A 24227-nucleotide genomic window follows, 5' to 3' on the forward strand; every position below is an offset into this window, starting at 1 on the left:
TTAAAATGTTAAACGGGATGAAGATAATGATATCAAATTACTGACGATGCCTAGAGACGATGTTCGAAGATAACGTTTAAAGATCCGTAATTTATGTTGTGAGATATCAGAGACAATATTGAAGGAAACTATGATAATGTTGAGGAAACACAGTGACGATGTTTTAAGATATAAAGATCAATGTTTAGAGAAAACGATTTTTATATACGATCGTAAAGAAGTTAGAAAAATTATAATTGTTATGAAATATTATTATAGATGTAAATGTTATAATTCCTATTTTGGATTTAATTCATTTTGTATTAGATATTTACGTTTGAGATATTACTATCGGGATTTGATTAATAGTTACCAAACAAACTCGTCGAAATGCTAATTGGAGACCAAAACGGGTTTCAGCGTGTATTGAATTTCGTTAAGGTCAACTCGTTGTTTACTTGTTCATGTAATCAATCATTGTATTAGTTTTGGGACAGCGAAATTAACCTAATCGCAACTGATACTCCAAAATTGTTAATCGTATTGGTCGAATAAACATTGAAAAGTTAATTGCAGATAATTTTAAGAGTTCAAATTTTACAACCAAAATCGGTTTAAGGTAATTTTATTATTTGTTAATTTAATTTCTACGAGGGTGGATTCATTGGGCCGTTTTACTGATGAGTTTCAACTCATGACGATTGAAACTGGAGTTTGGATATTTCATTTGCATGCATTGAATTGAGAGGAATTTGTTAAATTTCAAGCTGGTCGCGTTGACCAGCAGGTTTTATTTTTTTTTCCTGCGGCTATTCCCATCGTCTCTTTTCGAACCCATTGGTGCATGAATTGCTACGTTATTCCAAAACTGTTAGCGGTTAAAGCTGAAAGAGTTTTGATATTACGAATCTGGTGTTGTTGCTTTTTTTGACAGCTCAAACACAAAAATATACATTTTAATGTGACTTTTAAAGATTACAACATATTAAAAAATTAATTATAACATTTTTTTACTAAAAGTATCCTCATCTACGTAATAGCGTTTTTGGCTAACTGCCCCCGGTAATTAGAATTGTTTGAATCAAAGTCAAAACTGTGTTTTGTACATCGTAATCGTAGATTTTATTTCTACGGGAGTAGTTTTAAAGGGTGATTTTTATCAAATTCGTTGGCATCGTATAGAATCCCAGTGGCGCAGCAAGCTCGCGATAAGGGAATATAGGCCGAGTAAACACGGGTGTGTTATCCTTATAAAAGATAAGGACATAATCTGGCAGGCAATATGAATAGTATATCACTTCACTTGAGTTGTTCTTATACTTTTCATGGAAAGTTATTTCACCCTGCTGTTCATTTTGTAAGATCCCCCCGCGTATTGTTATGAATAACAAGTACGTGAAGTAAAAATGAAGTCATAAATAACATCTTCAAAATAAATAAAATAAAAATTACTTACTTGAGCAGAAACGTGACCTTGTTTCAGTCTAGGAAGATCAGTATGACTCCAAGCACTCGTAGACCATGGCGAAATATTTCTCAAATCCTCACCGAATTTGAAGTCTTTGAGTCTGTTGTGGAGGAATTTTCTGATATTCCACGGCAGATCATTATGGCCGTCGATAAGAGGCACTTCTTGTAATAATCTTGCTGCGAATTCCAACCTTTCATCTAAAGATGCAGTAGAACTGATTTTGAGAGCGATTGGTACTCCAACGCCAGCAGCAGCCGCAAGAAGTAAAACTGTCGCAATAATCCACCAATGTTTTGCCGAAAGGTCTATTCCTGAAAGAACGAGAAAAGAAGAACACTACACGTTAATAAGATGGTCCGGATGGAGTTCTCGAAATCGTCGAATTGCTTGCCGAGGTAAAACGGTCGAGCTTGGGTTAATGTCGTTTCTAGAGGGGAGTTTAACGACCAGAAAAATACGTACGGAAATTGCTAAGTGTTCTTACGTTATCATAAGGGGGAGATAAAAATTGTAAAAATAAAGATTAAAAATATGTTTTTTCTAGGTTTTGTATTGCAAATTCTCAAAATTATGGTGAGACGCGTGCAATGCACATGTCGACACATGTTCTGTTTCCTCATGGAATAATTAATCAAGTTCAAATTTTCGAGCTGTGCTGCGGCGCTTAAGCAAAAGCTCTTCGGAGTTTCCGCGCGACTATGCGACGACCTTATAATCCAAACACACATAATCCGAACCGGTGGGTGCATTTGGAACTTGGTTGAAGCCCCCGTCTCCGTCGGCTGCGTCGTGTTATTTCCGCTAACAATTAGTTGGGCGCCGAACTGGGTTAAACCGGGAGCAGTAAGGGCGTCGTCCGTCAGACAAGAACTCGAAACACAAGGTAATAACTCCGTTTCCGCTTCCTACGGGCGTTCCAGGTGTACCGAATATAATTCACGTCGAACTTTGCTTTACAAACGTTTATTATAATCAGCTTTAGTAAAATACTCCTTTAACATTTCACTTTTTGATATTGTTAAATGAAATATTTTATGAGCTTTTTACAGTTTTATTGAGGGTCCTGTATTGTACATTTTCCCACATAAATTTTATTATATGTCAAAATCTGCACTTAACCCTCAATAATATCGTTTCGTTTTGGTCGGATAGAAAGAGAAAGAAATGTACTGAGCAGAGGCCGAGAAGTATTTACTCTTCGGTAAATGTTTGTCCCAAACAGCAGTAACGGCAAACCTTCGGGTCCATGAAAGGATTTGAAAGGCTTGTAAGTAATTGCCATTTCCACGGGGTGGCGAGTGGGCACCCGTTTGCCGTTTCGCACACGCCAACCGGAAATTTGAACGTTGAACTCGTTCCACCCCGGGGGTGAGAGAGTCGTTTATCAAAATCGCAACGAGAAAAATTCCACACGCCACCAGTTAAAATGCGCGCGTGGTAAAGGAATATTGCGTGCATTTATTAAACGTGTCACAACGAGTCGGGGTTATGTTGGTCGCGTTTTATAGAGATTATTGACGAATGAACAGACACCACTCAAACGCACCTCTTTAAACAGTATCCGCAATTATCACCACAGGATTGGACGTTTTTAATAAAACTGCCAATGCAATCAATTTTTTATTATGTCCATTCTCCATTTTTTTTTCTAATTGTAATCCAATTAAGCCGTTTTATAAAAGAGACAAATCCATTAAGACAAGAGATTAATTATAACCATCTTAATAATTAACGAATTTGTTCGGGCTGCTTGCTCTCGCTACGCGCTAGCTAAAGCTCTCTCCAAAGATACAAGATTAGTTATTCACTACACGTCCTGCAAATGCCGCAAGGGTCGTTTCGCCAATTAAGACCGTCGGACTTTACCTTTATTATTCAGGACACTTAGACGGGACACCAACGTTTCTACGGTCGGTTTAAAATAGACTTAAATTTTCTCTTCAAAGAAACTATTAACAAAAAGACTTTACAAGTATTCGTTCGTGTCAAATTAAGTTATCTTTATTCAACGGACAACGAAATAAGAAAAAGAAAATTTTATTTTAATATGTATGAATCTGTGTTTGGAATTGCAAAAAGAAAGAATAATTTGTATAACAGTGCCGGAGGGGCTTTAATCGCCTCGGCAACAATTTCTCGGTTTCGATAAATTGCAATGCTTAGTCTTATCTTTTCTTTTTCAGGAACCGATAGAATACTATTACATACATTCCAGTTGCATCTACAAGTATGACCAACGCAGGTATAGTATGTCTTTGCTTAATACTAAAACAAATTGAGACTTCTATTAGATGTTGGAGAAAACATTCTTTTTAATAGATCAATATATGATTCAATTGTGAATCGGAAACTTCCAATGGCTCTTGATTTCATCCTTATTCGTGCTTTTTGAGTTATTGTCTAAGTTTTCCCAATATTCCAAAGGACCTGGTTGCCAGTTAGGGATTCCAGTTGCCAGTCTAGCTTTTGTGTTTTTGTTTTAAAGTGTCGGGTCATTTTGCGTTCAGCAAATCACTATTCATTTTTTTCAGTATAAAACTCTCTCTATTTTACTATTTCACAGTTACGTTCTTGGGTGTAACACTACCTACATATCTAGAACCCAATATGACGTCTTATCTGCTACTATCTTTCCAGATTTTGTTTTCTTAGATCTTTTGCATCTATACATCCGCTAGCACAATTACTGGGTTCCCCATTAAATATATATCTGGATCACATATCAACATATACAACAGTTCCACAGACGATGTTTTAAGCTAGACCGTTCTCATCATGCCATCTTCTATCCTTCCATTAAGTTGTTACCCATATTTCTTAATAAGCACTTTTTGGATTCAAAATTGCTTTATTCGCCTAAATTGTCGGAAATCATACTGATCTTGATTGAAACCCTTGTTCGCTATCAACATTTATAATCTCTCATCCGGGACCAATTGTCTTTGTAGAGGTGGTAGTCAGCCATATATACTATATTTCCTGTAGGTAACAATTTTACTATGCTTTCCTCCATCAATTCTCTCTCATTTCCTCATACAGACCCCACAATCTTACACTTAGTTTTTCTGCCCCCGCTCTAAGTTTGGATTATTATGTGGGATGGCAGTAAGTAAAAATGTTGTGAATCTACTTGTTAATGTAGTGGTTAGTCGCATGGAGATTGATTTTTGATGTTTTGAGGTTGGTCAACATTTCCGGGCGTATGTATTAAGTTAGTTCTAGTTGAGGTTAACGTCACAGTGTTATATGACCTAAATCGATGGGTTGGTTTGGCGAAAGGTAACAGAACAGCTGCATGAGTCAGCTAAACGCATCATAATCTATTTGGAACTAGAGCAATTAGCGATGGCAACCTTCCTGCCATATTGCACGTACATGACATTTAATTTGAAGGATTATGGGCTGTGTGAAGGATGTGTTTCCTTGCATTGGAAAGAACTTCAAGACACAAGCAGGCGAAGAGTATGATAACTTCGTCGCAAAAGAAAATTTTATGTCTCAGCAAAGGGGACCTAAGGTTGCACTCAGATTTCCTGACTGACATAAAGGAACAAGACCTTGGAGCAATACTAAGGTTTATCAAGGACCTAGATTTGCCCTAAACCTTTAGAGACCTTAAGTTACTACAGATCTTATAGGTTGCGGTGACGAGAGGGGTCGCACCTCTAAAGCGGGAAATTAATTAATGATGGGATTATCTGCTTCATATCTAGTGGTAATATGGACTTTAATTATCAAGACTAGTTGGACACTTTACCTGGAAGGCTCTGGCAGATCTATAGAGTGAGATTTAAAGAAACGGTAACAAACATTTCTAACATTTTGATGACTAGCGTTATTTCAAGGCAATTTCTAGGTAATTTTAGGCACCATTTAACACGTTATAAAACCTTCCTTTTACAAATCTTTGAAAAATCCAAAAGCCTGTGTGAAGCTCAGAGGCATATCCCTGATTCCAACTAACATTCCGCCTATTTTGTTTGAAATAACCGATACATAATCAATAGATAAGATATGCATATTAAAGCACTTACATTGTTTTGGGATTCAAGTATTAAACATGCAACTGTAAATATTTTATCAGTTACTAATGCAACGAGAGTTTGATTTCCAGTAATTATTTATTAACCGTCAGGTTAACTGCTACATAAACCAGCGTGAAATCGTAAATCGTCCATTACAGATGCTCCATTAGCTAAGAGCAACCATCACTAATCAGCCACTAACTGTACTGGAAAGGTAATATTAGTGGTAAACTCGATAAATCTTGTTTAATTGTTCATACAAATAAACTCTGTTTAAGAACTAATTTTATTCTAATTAACAATAAATAACAATTATAAAGTTAGGGAACCCAACTCTAATTGAAAAAATGGGGCTGTTTCTTTTCTTTTTTTTTTCGTTTTAACGGAGGCGGTTGACGATAATAAAAAGTTAGTGGCGGAAACGTTGAGTGTAACGAGATTAGATCTGGCTCGCGATTGTTTTACGGGTGTTAAGGATGGAGACATAAAAGCTCGGTGAGCTTTAAAGTCTCCCCTTCAGGTTGGGCGGGTGTGACATTGTCACGCTATAAACTCGACTCACAATTTTAACCCGGTTCACTTATCTTTAACGGTTATTGCAACCTAGTGCTTAACGACCTCATTAACTTGTTAGTGAGACTGCGCGATATAGGGAAATTTGAACTCTTATCAGTGTGCAGTTTTAAGTTTTTACATTTCATTCACATGCCAAGTTTCCCCTTTTAAATGAAACGTTTTCGGTGAGATCGTCGAAATCAGTGCGTGTAACTATGAAGGCGTCAAACGGTATAAGATCAATGTTTGCTCAGTTTAGAAGGCCGTTATCACGTTATACGCAAGTGAACGCACGAGTACTGCAGTGAATTGAATTTCCTTGAATATAACCTCTGTCTGGCGTTTACGATCGACTTGAGTTTCCTTTTCGCATCACACTGCCGTTGAAATTCACAAGGGGGGTGCCGGATTTTCGGCAAAGGAACTCCGTTTAATATTGGCGTCTGCGGTGGCATATGTTTGGAATGTTGAAATGATATTTGGGGTATTTCGACCCTCTTCACATTTTTCTATGGAACAACCACTAAAATTGTACTCAAATATCAGTTTAATACTTGTTTTTGTCGTAATTTCTCGAAGTACGCATAATTTGCATACTGGTGTGGTAATCAGATGCACTTGATTAGGCACAAATTGTTATTGGACGAGATCCGGCTCTAGGGTAAACGTTAATTGCGTCTGTACGGACCATCCCCAAGACAAGATCTGTCTCTAATACAGGCGACCCCAATTCTCCTTGTAATATTTCCAGGTAATTAGTACCTCAGGTCGAGAGATTATCGCGCGCGATAAGCGCATGTAAATTAGGCGAACTCCCTCTCGCCAACAGATTCTAATTATCGATGTAAATGGGGCGCTAGCGAAACGATGGTAGTTAACACTTTTTGGTTGGTATACGACATTTTATCGGCAACGGTAACTTGCAGTCAACAGGGTGCGCGTTAATCAACCAGCATAAACATGAAGCACTTAAAACTGTGGAATATTTATTACGTAACCGTCACCCACTTTCTCAGTATATCTAATTAGGTAAATGTTTACATTTAATCTCGACCGGATAGGGTATTATTTCCTTTAAGACGCGAGAGTTTCCTTCTCGTTCGCTCTCCAACTTTTCCTTGTTGTTGACGATGCTTTGAGCTAGAAAATTATCGTGAAAAATTAATTTCCTCCAAGGCGATGTCCTCGGAAGTGCGCTTTGTTGGATATTTTCCAATGTAACTCCAATGTTTCGTCAATATGTTTACTTCAAACGTTATTCTATTGTTTTTTTTTCTTTTGTTTGTGCTGAATTTTTAGTATTAAACACGTGATTTTTAAGACACCGTTCTCTTAATCTCGTAAAATCGAAGTAACTGTAAGAGTTCAATGCGATGGGTTCACGTTTCTTGGTAATTGACCCATTATCGTAAATTCGTCGATCAAGAAAATTTACGATATCCAATTGTAGTATATCTTTTCGAGAAAATCCCTAAAAAATCGCGATGTAAACTTTTTATTTAGGACTCTATTACACCGCCAATAATGCGGAGTAGAACGTTACGAAAATTACCTCGATCCAGGCAACAGTGTCGAAAATGGCTTTTTCACTGCCACCGAGATCATTTCATTGCGGTAATTCACTTTCGAGTTGGGTGTTGGAAACGGGACCTGCCACCGTTCAATAGGTCCTCGTCACAGCAATTGTCCGGGACTGCTGCTGTCGCAGCAAGGAATATTGTTAACAGTGTGCGCAGCCAGCTTCGATTATTTGTACGGGCATAATTGGTGCTGTCGGATTGCGGTCACCGACATTTGATGACAGGTATGCAAAATTAACCGCGTATTTAGCCACCGTCGTCATGCTTTACGCTTAGCAACATCGGTTACACCCTATACCATACAAGTAGGGAGCGTAGACAGCGTAGGCAGCTTGTCGTGATTAATGGCAAACGCGTTTGTTACCTCAAAAGGCGTTGCCTTAAGGTAATAATTGCACCAACGTTACATACATACATCTAGGTATAACATAGTATGGAAGTGTGTGTAAGCACTTATCTCTCGATTTAGGTAGATTGATTGGTCGGCACTTGATGTATCGAGTATGCCATACTGGTTGACGCGATAACCGCCTTCGTGGTGTATGTGTTGAGAATCATGTTGTCCCTCGAGGAGGTAATGTCAAGATACCTAATCTTCTATGACATGGGGATAACCTTTGATCTACATCTAATTTCAATGAAATAGTAATAACAATGGTTAATTTTAATATTATATTGCAAAATTATGATAGAAATTTGGATGTGTTAATCGGGATTTTATATCTGAACCTCATTTATATGTTGAACAACACAACCGGTAAATTCTGTATAAATTTCTTAAAGGGGTGCTATATGTGTCACTTCTACTCTAAATTAGCATCGGCCCTTCGGGCTCATAATCGCGTTCATTAAAATCCCGTGGGTGCTGTAATAAAGAATTAATGCCAATTAGAGTTTCCGTTAACGTTTGTCTAGTTTCTGCCAACCCCGTTCTCTCCACCTCTGAAAACCAGCGGCATCCGCCACCGTTTTCTGGGTCGTGCCGTATAAATTTCACAAATTGGGAGCTAAAGCGGCAGCTGGCGTCGAACCAAAATGATAATTATTTTATATGTAGGTTACCGGTAGGGTCGTTTCAGTATCGATCTCGTACGCCCCTTAGATAGGTTAAGATTTATCGTTGGTGGCGGTTACCTACTAATTTGTATTCAGTTTGTGGTTGGGGTGCCAGAGGTTACCGTTTCACTTGGAATTAACCCTACTGTACACAACAAAAACTTTTTAAAGTTACACAAATAAATTAATTTATGAACCTTAGTTTCGTATATCAAATTCTAATCCACAAATTCAGCGACAAATGCGAGAATAAATACGAGTTTGATTTTGAAGTCGTTGATGGTGAGTTAACGTTGGAAACTTTTCCTAGCACGAAACCAAGGATTAATCTGTACGAACGAAGAAACAGAGGGAAGTATCGGAAATGATACCACGTCATGCCACTACGTCTAAACAACACCGATCCAAGAACAAATGTTGAAAGTTCGTGAGCCTGTTAAGGTGGTAAAGTGATATTTATTACAATCGATAAGAAAAATGTAACACTAACGTGTTTTTAAGTGTGATGATATCTTCTACTTTGTAATCATGTCTCAACAAGAAAATAGAACAAAAAGTGGTGTTAATTTCACTGCAGAACCACAATTTATTTCCTAGGTTACGGGTTTATTGTTGAACCTTCAATCCCGTTTCATTTCCTTTAATCACTCCTACAATAGACGATGTGGGTTCATGTTACAAACACGACAGCACGACGTCTTTTGTGCGACAATGTTGAATAGACCTTCGTCTACTTATTGATCAATCTTAATTTGTAGGAACCACTTAAATTATTTATGTTAAATGAAAATTGTAAATTTTGTGATTTTAATTATTTAAATACAGTAAAACCTCGATATAACGATATATTTTAGCTAAAATTCCGTTATATGAAAAATTATTAGCCGTAGAGTCTCGTCAGACGGCTAAACCAATTCTAGGTCTAGTGTTAGTTCTAGTAGTAGGTTTAGTGTTAGTTCAATAAAAATATGCAATCAATCTAGCGCTCAATTAGAATTTAAACTAGAACTAACACTAGACCTAGAACTAGAAACATTCGGGTTTAGCCGTCTTTAGAGACGTGCGGCTAATTCAATAAAAATATACAATCAATCTAGCGCTTTGAGTCAAAGAACCACGTCAAGCTCTGAATAAACCTGAAAATACAGCTGACATAGCTGTAAATGTCCCAAGTGAAATTAGACGTGAATGATTTTTCGTATCTGGAGCAGTGATGATCCAGAAAAATAGCGATTCCTGGAATTCCTTTTAATATTTGTTCCATTGTAAGTTGCCATATTGCCGGCACACTCGATATTCTAAACATTAATCGGTTTACTCTGTATAGTCCTTTATGTGTATTGAGAGTCAGTAATTCTCGATATTCCTCTTTTACTTCCAAATTTAAGTATGCTTTTTGTATATCTATTTTGGTAAATTTAACTCCTCCTGCCATTTGTGAGAATAACTCGTCCACTGTCGGTAATGGGTGTTCGTCTACTATTATTTTAGGATTTAATGTAACTTTGAAATCTCCGCAAATACGTACTTTACCGTTTGCCTTTATTACAGGGACTATTGGAGTGGCCCAATTTGAAATACCAATCTTTTCTAAAACTCCTTGTTGTATCACTGATTCCAATTCTTCTTCTACCAAAGGTTGTAAAGCAAAAGGTATTGGTCTCGCTTTGAAAAAAACTGGTTCTGCTCCTTCTATAAGAGTAATAGCAGCTTGAATGTTTTTTATTTTCCCTAAACCTTTTTCAAATAAAGTATTGTATTTTCGTAGTAATTTTAAAAGGTATTTTTCATTTTTTTACGTGATTTAATTAATTTTACTGCTAGCCAAATCGTTCAAAATGATATTTAACGTACTATCGGCCAAACCTTATTTACTACATGGCGTAAGGGACAGAAAACAAATCCCCCGCACGGTCGCTTTGCCGAGTACGGCCGAAGAATCGAAGACTGGAGGGGCGTACTCATTTTCTCTCGAACCTTTGCTCTAGCCTTGTCGTCTCTTCAAACCTGAAGTGCCGGGCGCCCGATGCCAGCTTAAAGTCGAGCGCGCCTTGGATTCGAAGAAAAATACACAATTTCGTTTTTACAATTCAAATAACTGTACCAATGTTATGACGTAGTCGATTTTAAAAATTCATAAAATAGTCAAATATATTCATTAAAATAAAATAATTGAACTTTAATAAGTGAAAAAAATTGTTTCTTAATTTTAAATACGTTTCTGTACTGTATATCTTCGTAAAGTTAAAGAATTTAGTTAAAATTCGATGTAAAAATCGTCTCTTAATTTCCATTAGTAATATTTTTTTTCTAATCTCATTTAAAATAGCATTTTAACCGTTTAATATTATAGAAAGTCTCAATAATTTCAAGCCATTTACGACCATTAATGCGTTTACGCACCGTTTCTTCACATTTTTTTGCGTATTTTTGACATAAGGCTTTTGCGAATTTTTTTTTCTTGAGTTGATATATTTTTTTTGTAATAAGTCTTAAAATTTTACAATAATTTCTCACCTTCATCGTAAATGGGTAAACAATAAACTTTTTATTTTTTGTACACTTTAGTAATGTTAAAAAATTTATTACCTTATTCACAAAAGGTAATATAAAATTTCTGTTGAAACTACCTGTAAACTGAATTTTATAGATTGTTATTTATGAGCATGATAATATTCCATATTATAATGAAAAACCATTTGATTTTGAGTATATAATTCATTTATTTACAAAGAAAATTTTATTAATAATAAAACATTTTATTATATATATATTTATTATTATTTATGTTATTTATTATTATAATAAATATTTAAAAAGAAAGTATTAAAAATATATTAAAAATAGTTTATTGTAATTATTATTGTAACGTTTCCTTTTGATTGAAAATTATTATCTGTCAAAATTTTACGGAATTCCTTAATTAAATCATTCATAATAAAATACAACAATGAAATGAAAATAAATATTTTTTCATTTTCGTTTAGAGTTTGTCAGCTGTTACCATCCAATTCTGGGAAACATCCCCGTCTCTTTAAATGTCGCGCGGTAAGATTTTACAAAGGGTTTGCGATGGTCATAAAAAAATGAGATAACGCAATTACCTAGAATTTTAATTTTTTGATGGTATTTATTCTTTTAAGTTTCGTTTGGACATCACTTTGCTTTTGGCGATCGTGAGCGGTTGTTGATAGTGTTTTGCTATTTTTTGCTGAGCGTTTTCTTCTTTATATTTGATTTTGATAGTCTTACGACTGCGTTATTTTTATATTAAGATAGTATTAATTTATTGTTATTTTTCGTAGCGGTTTCTTGTTTTTTTTTGCTTTTGATAGTGTTACATTAGAGTATTAAGGTAGTGATAATTTAGTGTTAAGTATTCACGATGAAGGTATTAGGTCAACCGGAAAGTAGTTTTGCGCAAAGACTGCGAATATGTGCTCTGGCCGAGGCCGGAATACCCATTCATCAAATTTGCAACCAAGTGAATTTGTCGGTAAGATTGAATAATTTTGAATAATATGATTATACAGTAAGCTTAATTCCGATTTTATCATCTACCAATTACAATTATTTTGACAATGTAAATACACAATAGTTTAACTTTTAATAAAATAATTTTGTGCTTTTGATCTGCCCATCAATTTTGTTTTTAGAAGGCAATAAAATCTGTGTGAATTTGCAGTAAAATTTGCCCGATTTTAAATGAAACTTGGATGTATTTTAAGGAGCTCTATAATAATCATTTTGATTTGCCAAGAATAATGGAATACATTAATCAAAAGGATTACTTGAATTATTTTTGAAAACATGAAATTCTTTGTGGTTCTATTTTTCGCTTTGTTGGTAGAGATGGACAGTAAACAAATGGATAAGGCGAGGCGCTTTGAATGGCGAGAGGGGTTTAAAGAGCACACGAGTAGTGCCAAGAAAAACAACTGCCGATGAAGTTGAGCGAATTGTCAGTTATGCTCGTATGCACCCAACTTGCCCATCAAGAGCTATCCGGCAGGAATTAATAGTCGACTGCTCCCTTCAAACCATTCGAAACCGTTTAAACGAGAATGGTATTTTAAAGTAATACATAGAAAATAGCAGAATGACTAAACAATTTTAATAATTTTATAGGTTTGCGGGCTAGAATACCGGCAGAAAAAATTCAGCTGTCACCCCAGAATGCCCAGCACGGATTGAGATTTTGTGAAGAAAATATAAACCGGGATTGGCGAGGTGTCATATTTTCCGATGAAAAGACGTTTTTGTCATCCCAAAATTCGAAACAGCGAGTTTGGCGTCGTAGTGGGACGAGATATGACGCAGAAAATGTCGTTACGATGGCAACTAGTGGACGAGTCTCACTTGGTAAGCTCTAGAACCTTGTAACTACTCTATGATGATGATATCTGACGAATTACTACAATTACCACAATAACTGTTTATCAGGTGTATGGGGTTGGATCAGCGATGCCGGGCCTGGAGCGTTGGTTAAAGTTTCGCCTCCAACATTTACTGCTCGGCATTATGTTGGGGTTTTGGAAGAAATTTTTATTCCAAGTGTGAGGGCAGTATATCCTGAGGATGAGGTGGAGGTTCTAACATTTGTACAAGACAACAGCCCCATCCATACCGCTCGGTTAGTCGAGGAGTGGTTTCAAGACAATAATAACGTAGAACGATTAAAATGGCCTCCACGCTCGCCCGATTTAAATCCCATTGAAGAGGTGTGGGGTTATATGGTACGCGGGTGGGAATTTGACGAACGATGAGCTATTTTAGAAGAATACGTTATGCGGAAATGGGATAGTCTTCGTAGCGGGGATTTATGTCAGCGATTGGTTGGCTCAATGACATCCCGATTAGAAGAATGTCAAAATAATAACGGGTTATACACCCATTATTAAATTTTGACATAACAAATTTTATTCATTATTAAGTAGGTATAATTTTTATACCTACTGAACCAAGTGAGAAACAATAAGCGCATACCTGGCTGTGGTCCTCAAGACGAAAAAGATAAAACTCTTCATCGCGCGGGATGAAGAGTCCCTTCCAAAGCCGGTAAGTTGAGACAACCTTAATAAAATTAATATTAACTATCAATATTTTTTTTCTTGCAATTGAATCCTGGATATAACGACTTCCGCAGAAATCCGGGTGGTCCGGGAGAAGAGAAGGGGGGTTTTTAGTGGGTAGCAGGTGCTAATTAATTGTAGTCCCACACTCCCGGCCGAAATACGATTTTTCCGACCCACGAACTATAGGCGCCATCAGTAGGTCGGGGTGCGTAAGGCATTTTCCCCTCCTCTGCGCAAAAAATAAATAATAAAATATTTTATTATTAATAAAATTTTCTTTGAAAATAAATGAATTATATACTCAAAATCAAATGGTTTTTCATTATAATATGGAATATTATCGTGCGCATAAATAACAATCTATAAAATTCAGTTTACAGGTAGTTTCAACAGAAATTTTATATTACTTTATGTGAATAAGGTAATAAATTTTTTAACATTACTAAAGTATACAAAAAATAAAAAGTTTATTGTTTACCCATTTACGATGAAGGTGAGAAATTATTGTAAAATTTTAAGACTTATTACAAAAAAAATATATCAACTCAAGAAAAAAAAATTCGCAAAAGCCTTATGTCAAAAATACGCAAAAAAATGTGAAGAAACGGTGCGTAAACGCATTAATGGTCGTAAATGGCTTGAAATTATTGAGACTTTCTATAATATTAAACGGTTAAAATGCCATTTTAAATGAGATTAGAAAAAAAATATTACTAATGGAAATTAAGAGACGATTTTTACATCGAATTTTAACTAAATTCTTTAACTTTACGAAGATATACAGTACAGAAACGTATTTAAAATTAAGAAACAATTTTTTTCACTTATTAAAGTTCAATTATTTTATTTTAATGAATATATTTGACTATTTTATGAATTTTTAAAATCGACTACGTCATAACATTGGTACAGTTATTTGAATTGTAAAAACGAAATTGTGTATTTTTGTTCGAATCCAAGGCGCGCTCGACTTTAAGCTGGCATCTGGCGCCCGGCACTTCAGGGTTGAAGAGACGACAAGGCTAGAGCAAAGGTTCGAGAGAAAATGAGTACGCCCCTCCAGTCTTCGATTCTTCGGCCGTACTCGGCAAAGCGACCGTGCGGGGGATTTGTTTTCTGTCCCTTACGCCATGTAGTAAATAAGGTTTGGCCGATAGTACGTATCCATTTAATTCCATGCTGTACTTTAACTCTGGCATATCCCTTTGCATTTAACGTAGTCTTACAATAAGAAATGAGTCTTAACTTAACTCATTTCTTATTATAAGATTAATGTGTAATATTTTTATTGAACGAAAAGTAGACCTAGAACTAGAATCATTTGGGTTTAGCCGTCTTTAAAGACTTGCGGCTAAACCAGAATGATTCTAGTTCTAGGTCTAGTGTTAGTTCTAGTGACGGTGCTAGGTAGCACTAATTAGCACTAGATAGCGCTATGTTGTGTATTTTTTTACGAATGTTACTAGTTCTAGGTCTAGTGTTAGTTCTACTTTTCGTTTAATAAAAATATACAACATTCTAGCACTAAATAATAATTAAAACTAGAACTACCGTCATTGATTTATACATCATGTGGAGAACGCGGGGAATACCCCGAGTTTATCTATGAACATGGAATAGACCAACTTGAGGAATAACCCGAGTTGTTAAATAGATAATATTAATAGTGTGACTTAAATATTTTCTTCGTTATATCAAGATTTTACTGCATTAAAAAATTTTATTATTTTTATCTCAACTTGAAAAAAGAAATCGTGTTTGCTCTTTTAGTCATTAAACACTGAAAATTTCGATTATCGTTCGATGTGCTTTTGAGTGTCCTTTGTAAGTGCGATAAAAACTGTTCATCTCTTTGATGTCATCGCAAGTCGGACGAGTAATGAGGATGCACGACTACAACTTTGATGGTAGATCGGTGCGATATGGAACGCTAAAAGGGTGGCACCGTCAAGCGTATCGCTAGGGCTGGCTTAATTGGAACGTTCTCGCATATTGAAGGGTAGTTATGTTCTCGTATAACTAATGGGGGTGGTACGAAGGGAAGCAGACTATGAATTAGTTAAGTGTAGAAATTTGTACGGTTCTGTATCCATTAGTGTTTCCGGTTATCTGACTTTATAGATAGGCGATAATCGTTGTGAAATTTCAAAATGGAGATGTATGTAAATTTATTTACAATTTATTAACGAGTTTAAATTTGCTTTTGGCTTTATGCTTGACATATTCTAATTTATAACGATCACAATTTAAAGTGAGGAGTAATATTTTACTTTCGAAAAAGTTTTCATAAAACCCACTGTTCTTCACGCCCTTCTGAAACTTGAAATTTAATTCAAAACTCAAAGATAAAGGGAACTTTTCCAATTAAACGAATGTCCTAACGCATCGATGCCGTTGCGGAAAATTCACTTTTGCAAACCGATGCAAATTGATAAAGTTATAATTATAAGTCAGGTCATAAATTGCCCGATCACACCGTTGGGTTTGAATCCTAAGAGGGTGGAGGTAATAATGGGGTAAATAACGACGAATAATTTTGGGTTGCGACGACACGGTCGCCCTAAATTTCTATTTCTCAGATAATTCGTATTTAGTATCCCTTCGTTGAGAGAAACCGTCGTGTATTAGAAGGGCTACAATTATCTGCTTAGAAATTCATTAAACGATCCGGGGTTGAAGCTCATTCGAGAGACTGCGTTGGTTCGTTCGGTTTATCGGGTTAATACGCGTAATCCGGTGCAAATTTCACCGCTATGGGGTTTCAGGAATCACGCTTCCTTCACACCGTTGATAAACAAGAAAATTAACTGCATTCGTGATTATTAAAAAATAAAATAATTAATGAAAAACTTTTTAAAAATTCTTTTTGAGAAGGTAATTTTACCTTTACATCACTATTCCAATACAGTTTTAAAAGAGACTGGAGAGCGCTTTTAGCGGTTGTATATTAAAAAGTAGCTGAACTGAAGGCTGACTGGGGAGAGTGCAAAGTTTTATCGCGCGCGTAGTCGAAAAAGCTCACCGCAGTCGCGCACCTTAATTTCACTTTGTCTCGAAATTTTGCGACACGAAAAAATTTTAACTCCATCCATTATTCATGGGGGGTGGTCCGGGATTCGTCTTAAAACACGGCATCTCAAGCTCTCCACCGATTTTATCTCGATACACCGCAGAATAGGCCGCAATAAAACATAAATAAAACAAAAACACTGCACTCTGGTGACACCGGAAAATACTTTATTCTCTTGTCCGTCGTCACGCTTCCGGAATATAAAAATGTCTACGTTCGTGTTCGTTCTTCTGGTCGGTATGAAATAACAAAATACAACGTGACCGAGATTTCCAAGAATCCGCACGAAATATGTTCTATTCTAATTATACCTACAACGACATTTCGTCGAAAAATATTCCGTGAAATATTCGTCACCTCTATCTTTTTTAAAAAGTTTTTATTCAAAATTTATTCAATGCTAATGTCCGTTTAACTTAAACTATAATTTTCTTGGTACTGTAAGTTATTATTCGAGGTGCTATAAAAACGTCGTTTTTATTTACCTCGAAAAAAGTGCTAAAGCTCACGAACTCTTCGGGTGAGATGCAGTCGTCACGACGTTTCTCGGAAGTTTTAGTATAAAAATTTAACAACCTCACGGCATTTTGCTACTGCGAATAACTTAATTAGAAGGGACAATAACTTGAAGAGTTTTTATAGGGTACCTTAAGAATATGACAGAATGTTTAGTGGAAAGATTTTGAAATGAATTAATTAGAATTTTTGTTATAATAAAAAAAATAATTAACATTAATTAGCTGAGTACAAAATGCCAAAATACGATTACAACAGATTCTTTTTTACAGGGGAAGGTTGCCCAATTTAGACCCCTACGATGTTCAAGGCTTGCTAAAGTATCTGCGCAAGTAAGAATTATAGCAAGTTAAATTGGTCCAAATCTAAACCGGTCCAAAATAGCCAATGGCAGAATTTTTCAGTGCATAACCTCTCCTTTATAAAAGAAGTAGATTTAAAAAAATCCAATATTACAATATCAAAAAGTAACTAGTGGGTAGAAGTCAGAAAGCTTGTTTTTGATTTTCAGGAAAACTCATGGTAAAATGTGGTTTTCAAAAAGTTATTTTGAAAAGAAATTACCATCATAACAAGGAATCATAGCTGATGATAAAAATTTAACATGATCTTAAAACCTGCTACTACTGCAACGATTTAAGAGACTGGGGTATCTAAACTCAAATTTATTTTTTTGAGTGGCTGAAATATTTCCACAAAAATGTCAACTGCAATAAGGATTACACAGTAAAAATTTGCAAGCATGTGATTTTACCAGAGCAAACAGAAACATTACTTCTATTACTAAACAGTGTTGCAACCTTAGACGTAACATTTTCTGGGAAAGCGGCTATACTGTGGAAATTGCAGAAGTTGCTTCTTTAGCTTGTTACAAGTTCAACCTGTAATTAAGTATAAAGTTATTATTTTTGTTTTTTTTTAATCTTGCTAGAGTTGATCACGACATCTGTTATTCAATGTTGAGTTTTTTTTTGATGGTAGAGATCTTTTATTGGTGGTGGTTCGGCTCGTACGCGTGCGTCAATGCATTTATTTCAGGTGTTAATTCCAATTTCAGTCTCTTCTGTCATTGCACCTGTTGATGTATAGACGTGGTTGATACAGACGCCTTAATTTGGCCACATTGTGAGTTGAGCGAAAATTTAGTATAACTTCAGCTCGTGGTTCGTTGATTTACGGATATAATAAGGTTGATTAATTATTCGATCGTTGATCGAACCCTTCATGCTTCCTCCATTACAACTGTTGGTAAGGTTTTTTTTATATAATAAACGAGTGTAATGTTCACACATTTTAGTCTGTGGACTTTTCTTTGTGACGGAAGAAGGGGTTGCCGTGAGATTTCGTAAGGACTTTTTCTTTGGACATTATTTCTTAGTCCCTTCGTTGGATTTTCTTGTAGTATTTCTCTAGAATTTATCCTATGACTAGGTATATCTTTACAGATGACCAGTTTGCGCCAAGTGATGGTGATAGAAGTTGTGTGGGTTTATTTTATTTTTGTAACCATGTTTGGTCGATCAATAAGAAGTCAACCATGTTTTCCCATGAAATTAAAACATTTATGTCTAGTTCTTTGATAACTCCAAAGAATATCTTAGTCCAATATCTTACTTCATATTCAGGTATTTCGTTATTTTCATTCAGCAGTTTTTTGTGGACATGCAGAATGCATTTGATAATTCAATAAAGTTCAATACCAATATTTCTTTTTTGTTCCGTGCTAACAAAAAGTCTATTTTTAGAATAGTCAATCTACGTTATACAATCCTTCCTGCATATGCGTGATAACGAAATCTAGAAACGTGGTTTCTCGGAAACTCGAAGCCGACACAAAGGTGCATTCTCTATAACTTAATTTTCAGCTTAAAATAAAGTAACTACACGTAATTTCAATTATGCTATCAATGTTTGGATTACTTTGTATAACATGGTGGAAATTTGGAAATAAAACCGTTTATTTCTTTTTTTTTTGATATACAATGAGAGTGTGGAACTTTGTGAAAACCTTTACAGCTTTCATACCTGGGCGACAAACCCGGATCCCCAGAAAATTGCCTGGAGGAGAAAAATTGTATTGACGTCCAGATTTTCTACAAAAAAGAGGGTTTCAACTTAAAGTGTCTGAATAAAATTGAAAAATTCGCCGTGTATTAACACGTTCTCATTCGTTTCAAAATACTTTGTGAAGTCTATTAAAAATAAATTCTTTGGAGTCAATTACAAATTGAATGTGGTGATATCGGATGATTTCTAAAACTATGTTACCTGTAAACCAGGAAACTGCCAAAACTATTTAGACGAAAACTCATAACTTGATCATCACTTTGTTTTCGAGTACGGTTTCTATCGACAATTAATATCGAACTATTTCCTGTTAGGTCACCGAGAAATGTTAACTGACCCGGAAATTTCATGGAGAATAACGTGGTTTGTTTCCGACTCCTTCCTCCCGGTTGATAAGCGGTTTAATTCCGACCACCATTAAGACAACAATATTAAAACTCGTTCTTTTGGTGTCCACGAGACGAATTTCGTTGTTGCCTCATCTCCTTCCGTTCGTGTATTTATTCTGAAATGGAACCCGTAACTCACGGTGAATATCGTCGTTGTTCTTCCTTCATGGTACATGAGAATTGCCCTTCTGGTTAATTGCAAGGGTCCCGATTTCATTACGTCTTTTGATAATGAAGCCGGGTATGAAATTGGTCATGAGAACCCGTTTTATGGAAACTCATTGCGACAAAGAAACGAATTAAAAGAGTGTTTAATTGAATTATAAAAAGAATTCATTTTATGAAAGTCGCAACAAAATAACTCTTTTCCATAAAGATAAGTAATTTTAAAAATATTAGAAGTTAACGATTCGAGGCTAATTATAAAATTATTTTTCTGAAGACAAATTAACAATAGCTTTTAGCGGCCGGTTCAACCGATGGCGATTTGGGAGGCAGCCGCAGCCGGGTTTTCAGAACATTTTTCATTCCTCCACCATTAATATCCGCGGCAGCGAGCTTTTGTTCCCTCTCCCGCACCCTCCATCGACCTTCCCTTAAGTACTTCCTTCCGTGTATACACTTGTAACGGATTATTCATCATTGTTTTTGTGACGTTCTCGAAGATGTGACTCGCGAAATGTCGTCACCAACGCAATTTCGATTTTGCGTTTTCCAACCCTTATTTATCATCCAACAAACGACGCCGAAGAATTACTAATTTTCGTAAATGCATTCGCCCATACATCTTCTTGTAAAATGTCATCCTCAGTGACGGTATAATTAATTGACTCAAGTTAGAAAATTTCCCCAATTTATTTTTACATAAATTATTCAAAGAAAAAAAATATAAAATTAATTTAATGTATGGATTTTAGAGTTTTCTGCTACAAAACGATGTGGGTTTCTGGTGAAAATTAACGCGAGAAAAGTTTTGTTCGTTCTGTTTGGTAAGGGCCAATGCGGAAAACCCTCGAAATAAAAAAAAGTGGTGCTAATGCTTTTACAATTTCCCCTGCATGCTGCCGCGTTGGTTCTTGTATTGAAAATGGTGCATTATTAAATCGTCATAATCAAAATACGATCATGTATTGGAGTATTTTTGAAAAAACAGAAACGATAACGTTTTATGTGATTATAAAATATGGAAGACCTCTTTAAAATATAATGTTAAATATGGTGAATATTTATGCAAAAAATAAATTTTAACAAATTACCTTACTGTTCGTATAATATCCGTTTTAAATACGTACCGTTACAAATAAATAGCTATAATTTTTCCTTAAGCGGGAAAATGTACTAAAAAAAATGTACTGGGTTTAAATGGTGTACGCTTATTTATGGGACAGAAATAATACCTGATAGTTGTACGCAAATGGAAGAGTTACAGAGACAGGAATAATTTGATTGAAGATTGGCAAATAATATATATATGATGTTTATAATAAATTTTTGAGAAATAAAGTTTTCGTGGTCTTAGAAAGATGTTGAACATAGTGGTGATTGAAAAAGCCGAAAGAGGAAATAGATGGAAAGACACCGCTGAAGCCCACCTGCTTGGCAGATATGGCAAGGAAGCTACTGGAACTTTTATTTAGAAAAACAAAACATAAGCTGAAGATCGAGCCTTGTGTGAAGTCAGTAATGTGATTTTGTCGGGTGGGTTAATATACAAAGTCATGGAGGATTTGTTTTTTGAATCATCACTATCAGCGGATTATCTAGGCATAGTCTTTAACCTAGTTTAGTGAGACACTACATATTTGTTCTTCAACTACTAGTGATTTACCACACGTCCCTCAAAATACCAATCAAATTGATCTGAAGTATCTAGAAATCTCTCTTTACCTTTCTTAATATAATTCACATTTTCTCCATCTTATTTTTTGTTTTAAATGTCTGGTTGATTTCAATCTCTCTACGTTCCTTACATTCTATAAGTTCTTCAATCTCTTTTGTACTCCCTGTCTTCTGATAATTGATAAGGCTAATTAACTTTTATTTCTAGCAAATTCTGCCTCCGATGTAATTATGATTGACTTATAAAATGCGATCTGACCGATAACTCATCTTTTGATAGCTTTTTCTACCGCTATTTATCTTATTTGATCATTGTTGTTATACCACTTTGAAATTGTTTTCTTTTTCCTTAGTATGTGATATAATCTTTGATATAGCAGATTTTTGTTGAGTTTTAATACCTGCTAGACACATTTTTCAATCTTTTTTAAGTTCTCTATTGCCTCTTTTTTATTTCTTTTGGAAAAAGTTAGATTAGTTACTTAATTTGACAGAAAGTTATCCTCACACCAACGATTAACTATTTCAACCCACTCTAGATTCTTTTACAAAGGATTAATCATGCATTAGCATAACATATATTTATGTTTACACTAAATCTCAATTTTTTCTATCTTTGGTAAGGGATTTTTTAAAGTTTTATCAGTTTTCATAAAAACCGAAAACATCAAAAACTGTGAGCAATAAGTTTAAAAACATATTGAATGTTTTATTCGATGTGATCAGTTTATATATTTAATTCTGCATTTCTTATTTTAATTTTCTTCATTTTTATTCCAACATTTGTAAATAATTTTATTACATTAAAAATCAATTCATGTTAATAAACAAAAACAAATATACACGCTGGGCTTTATACATAATTTCAGTTGGGTGTGAAAATTGTAATTATGAAGCGTGCAATTAACAAATTATATTTTGTTAATCAAATACATTGGATTAGGGGTTAATTAAATAGAAATTAACCTTTCCAAAATTATAACGAAACATATCACTATTATTGACAAATATTTAATTAAACTTTTGTCGAAACAGTTTTACTTGATTAATTATAATTTAATTAATGTAATACGACTAATATAAATTAAGAAAATGTTTTTTCCCATTTTTCTCTTGTAATGCTTTCGAATCGACGACAATAGGAACATCGAGGGGACATTCGAATAACTGTTATTACGGGAATAAATGGCGCACACATGTTACACAAAGCGTTGCAACGACAATTGGTACAACAATAGGCCTTTGCGAAACGACCAATCCCAAGGGAGGTTTTATTAAAAAATTCTACAACCGGAAATACTCCCAATTCAACATCCGGCTCGGAACAGTGGCAAAAGTCGAACGTGCGCCGATAATGAAATTTATATTTTTTAATTAAGGTCGGAGGGGAAAGTTACCCAACAAAACGGCCGCCCGGTTTTTAATTAGACCTTACCCAGTGCGTACTGGTGATCTTAAGGTTTTACTTTTCACCGCTGACGGGGAAAAATACAAGCTGTATTATGCGGAATTACTGAATTTATGGCCATCATTTTGTGCACCCTACCCTAATTTAAGAAGGGACTCTTCGATCTCCATGAAAAAAAAGTTTAAGGGAATGAAAAATTTTCTTGGTTGTATTAGCATTTGTAGGATATTACAAGAAACTTTTGCTTGGGGTCATTACTTTCATTTTAAACTTGAAATCCTTCATTATGTCATTTTACAAACAAAACATTACGATTATAAATTTCTCTTCGAAATATTGAGATAAATGACAATCGTACATTAAACCAAGTGAATCTCTTCCAATCGGAATTCTCTCGCATAAATAAACATTAATTGGGACATAATGTAGTTTTAGTCGACAGTGACTAATAGGGCGAATCTCGACGGAAATGACGGATGACGCTCTTCGGAAATAAGCGGAATTTATTAGGTACGAGGCGAACTGACGGGCTCGAAATCCCGTAAATAAAGGGAGCGGATAGGGGGAGGAAGACTCGCGACGCTTCCACCTGATTGCGTCGGATTTTCGTGATGAACTTCGATGTGAGGCATAAATCAAAATAAAAGAGGCTAATAATAAAGGTGAGGAAAAAAACAACTCACTGGAAGACGTCGAGCTTGAACTTGCAGCGGAAGCCGACCTGTAATAAGGTGGAGTTCCCGCCTCCGGTTTGGTAGTGATTGGTGTTGAAGCCCCTAATCGACGCGTAACGTCTGGAGCTGGCGGGAAACGTTCTTCCTGAAAACAATAAAAATAACAAAGTATATAACTTTTTTTGTGTCTATATAGATTAATTACTACTACAATAAAATCTTGATGTAACAGATTAATATGGGGAAGGCGGTGTTCGTTATAGCCAAAAGTACGTTATATGAATAATTTAACACTGAATAACTACTAAAACTAGAACTAACACTAGCATTAGAACTAACACTTGATCTAGAACTAGAAACGTTCGGGTTTAGCCGTCTTAAGAGACGTACAGCTAAACTAAATGTTCAATAAAAATATACATCATAGCGCTATCTAGTGCTTATTAGTGCTACCTAGCACTGTCACTAGAACTAATACTAGACCTACAACTAGAATCATTCGGGTTTAGCCGCACGTCTCTAA

At 35.3% G+C, this 24227-nt stretch overlaps 1 protein-coding gene across 2 annotated transcripts in view; it reads right to left on the bottom strand.

The window, feature by feature from the left end:
* LOC111427891 (uncharacterized) overlaps nt 1-24227 on the bottom strand; it is a 128203-nt gene that overhangs the window by 42052 nt on the left and 61924 nt on the right. For both annotated transcript variants that reach the window (XM_023063249.2, XM_071196352.1), the window contains exons 4-5: nt 23714-23849; nt 1436-1761 (exon numbers count right to left, since the gene is read on the bottom strand). In XM_023063249.2, the coding sequence (XP_022919017.1) occupies nt 1436-1761; nt 23714-23849 (462 nt within the window). The remainder of the gene's footprint in view (nt 1-1435; nt 1762-23713; nt 23850-24227) is intronic.

This window comes from Onthophagus taurus, chromosome 6, assembly GCF_036711975.1.
Source record: "Onthophagus taurus isolate NC chromosome 6, IU_Otau_3.0, whole genome shotgun sequence".
In the NCBI taxonomy this organism is placed as follows: Eukaryota; Metazoa; Arthropoda; class Insecta; order Coleoptera; family Scarabaeidae; genus Onthophagus; species Onthophagus taurus.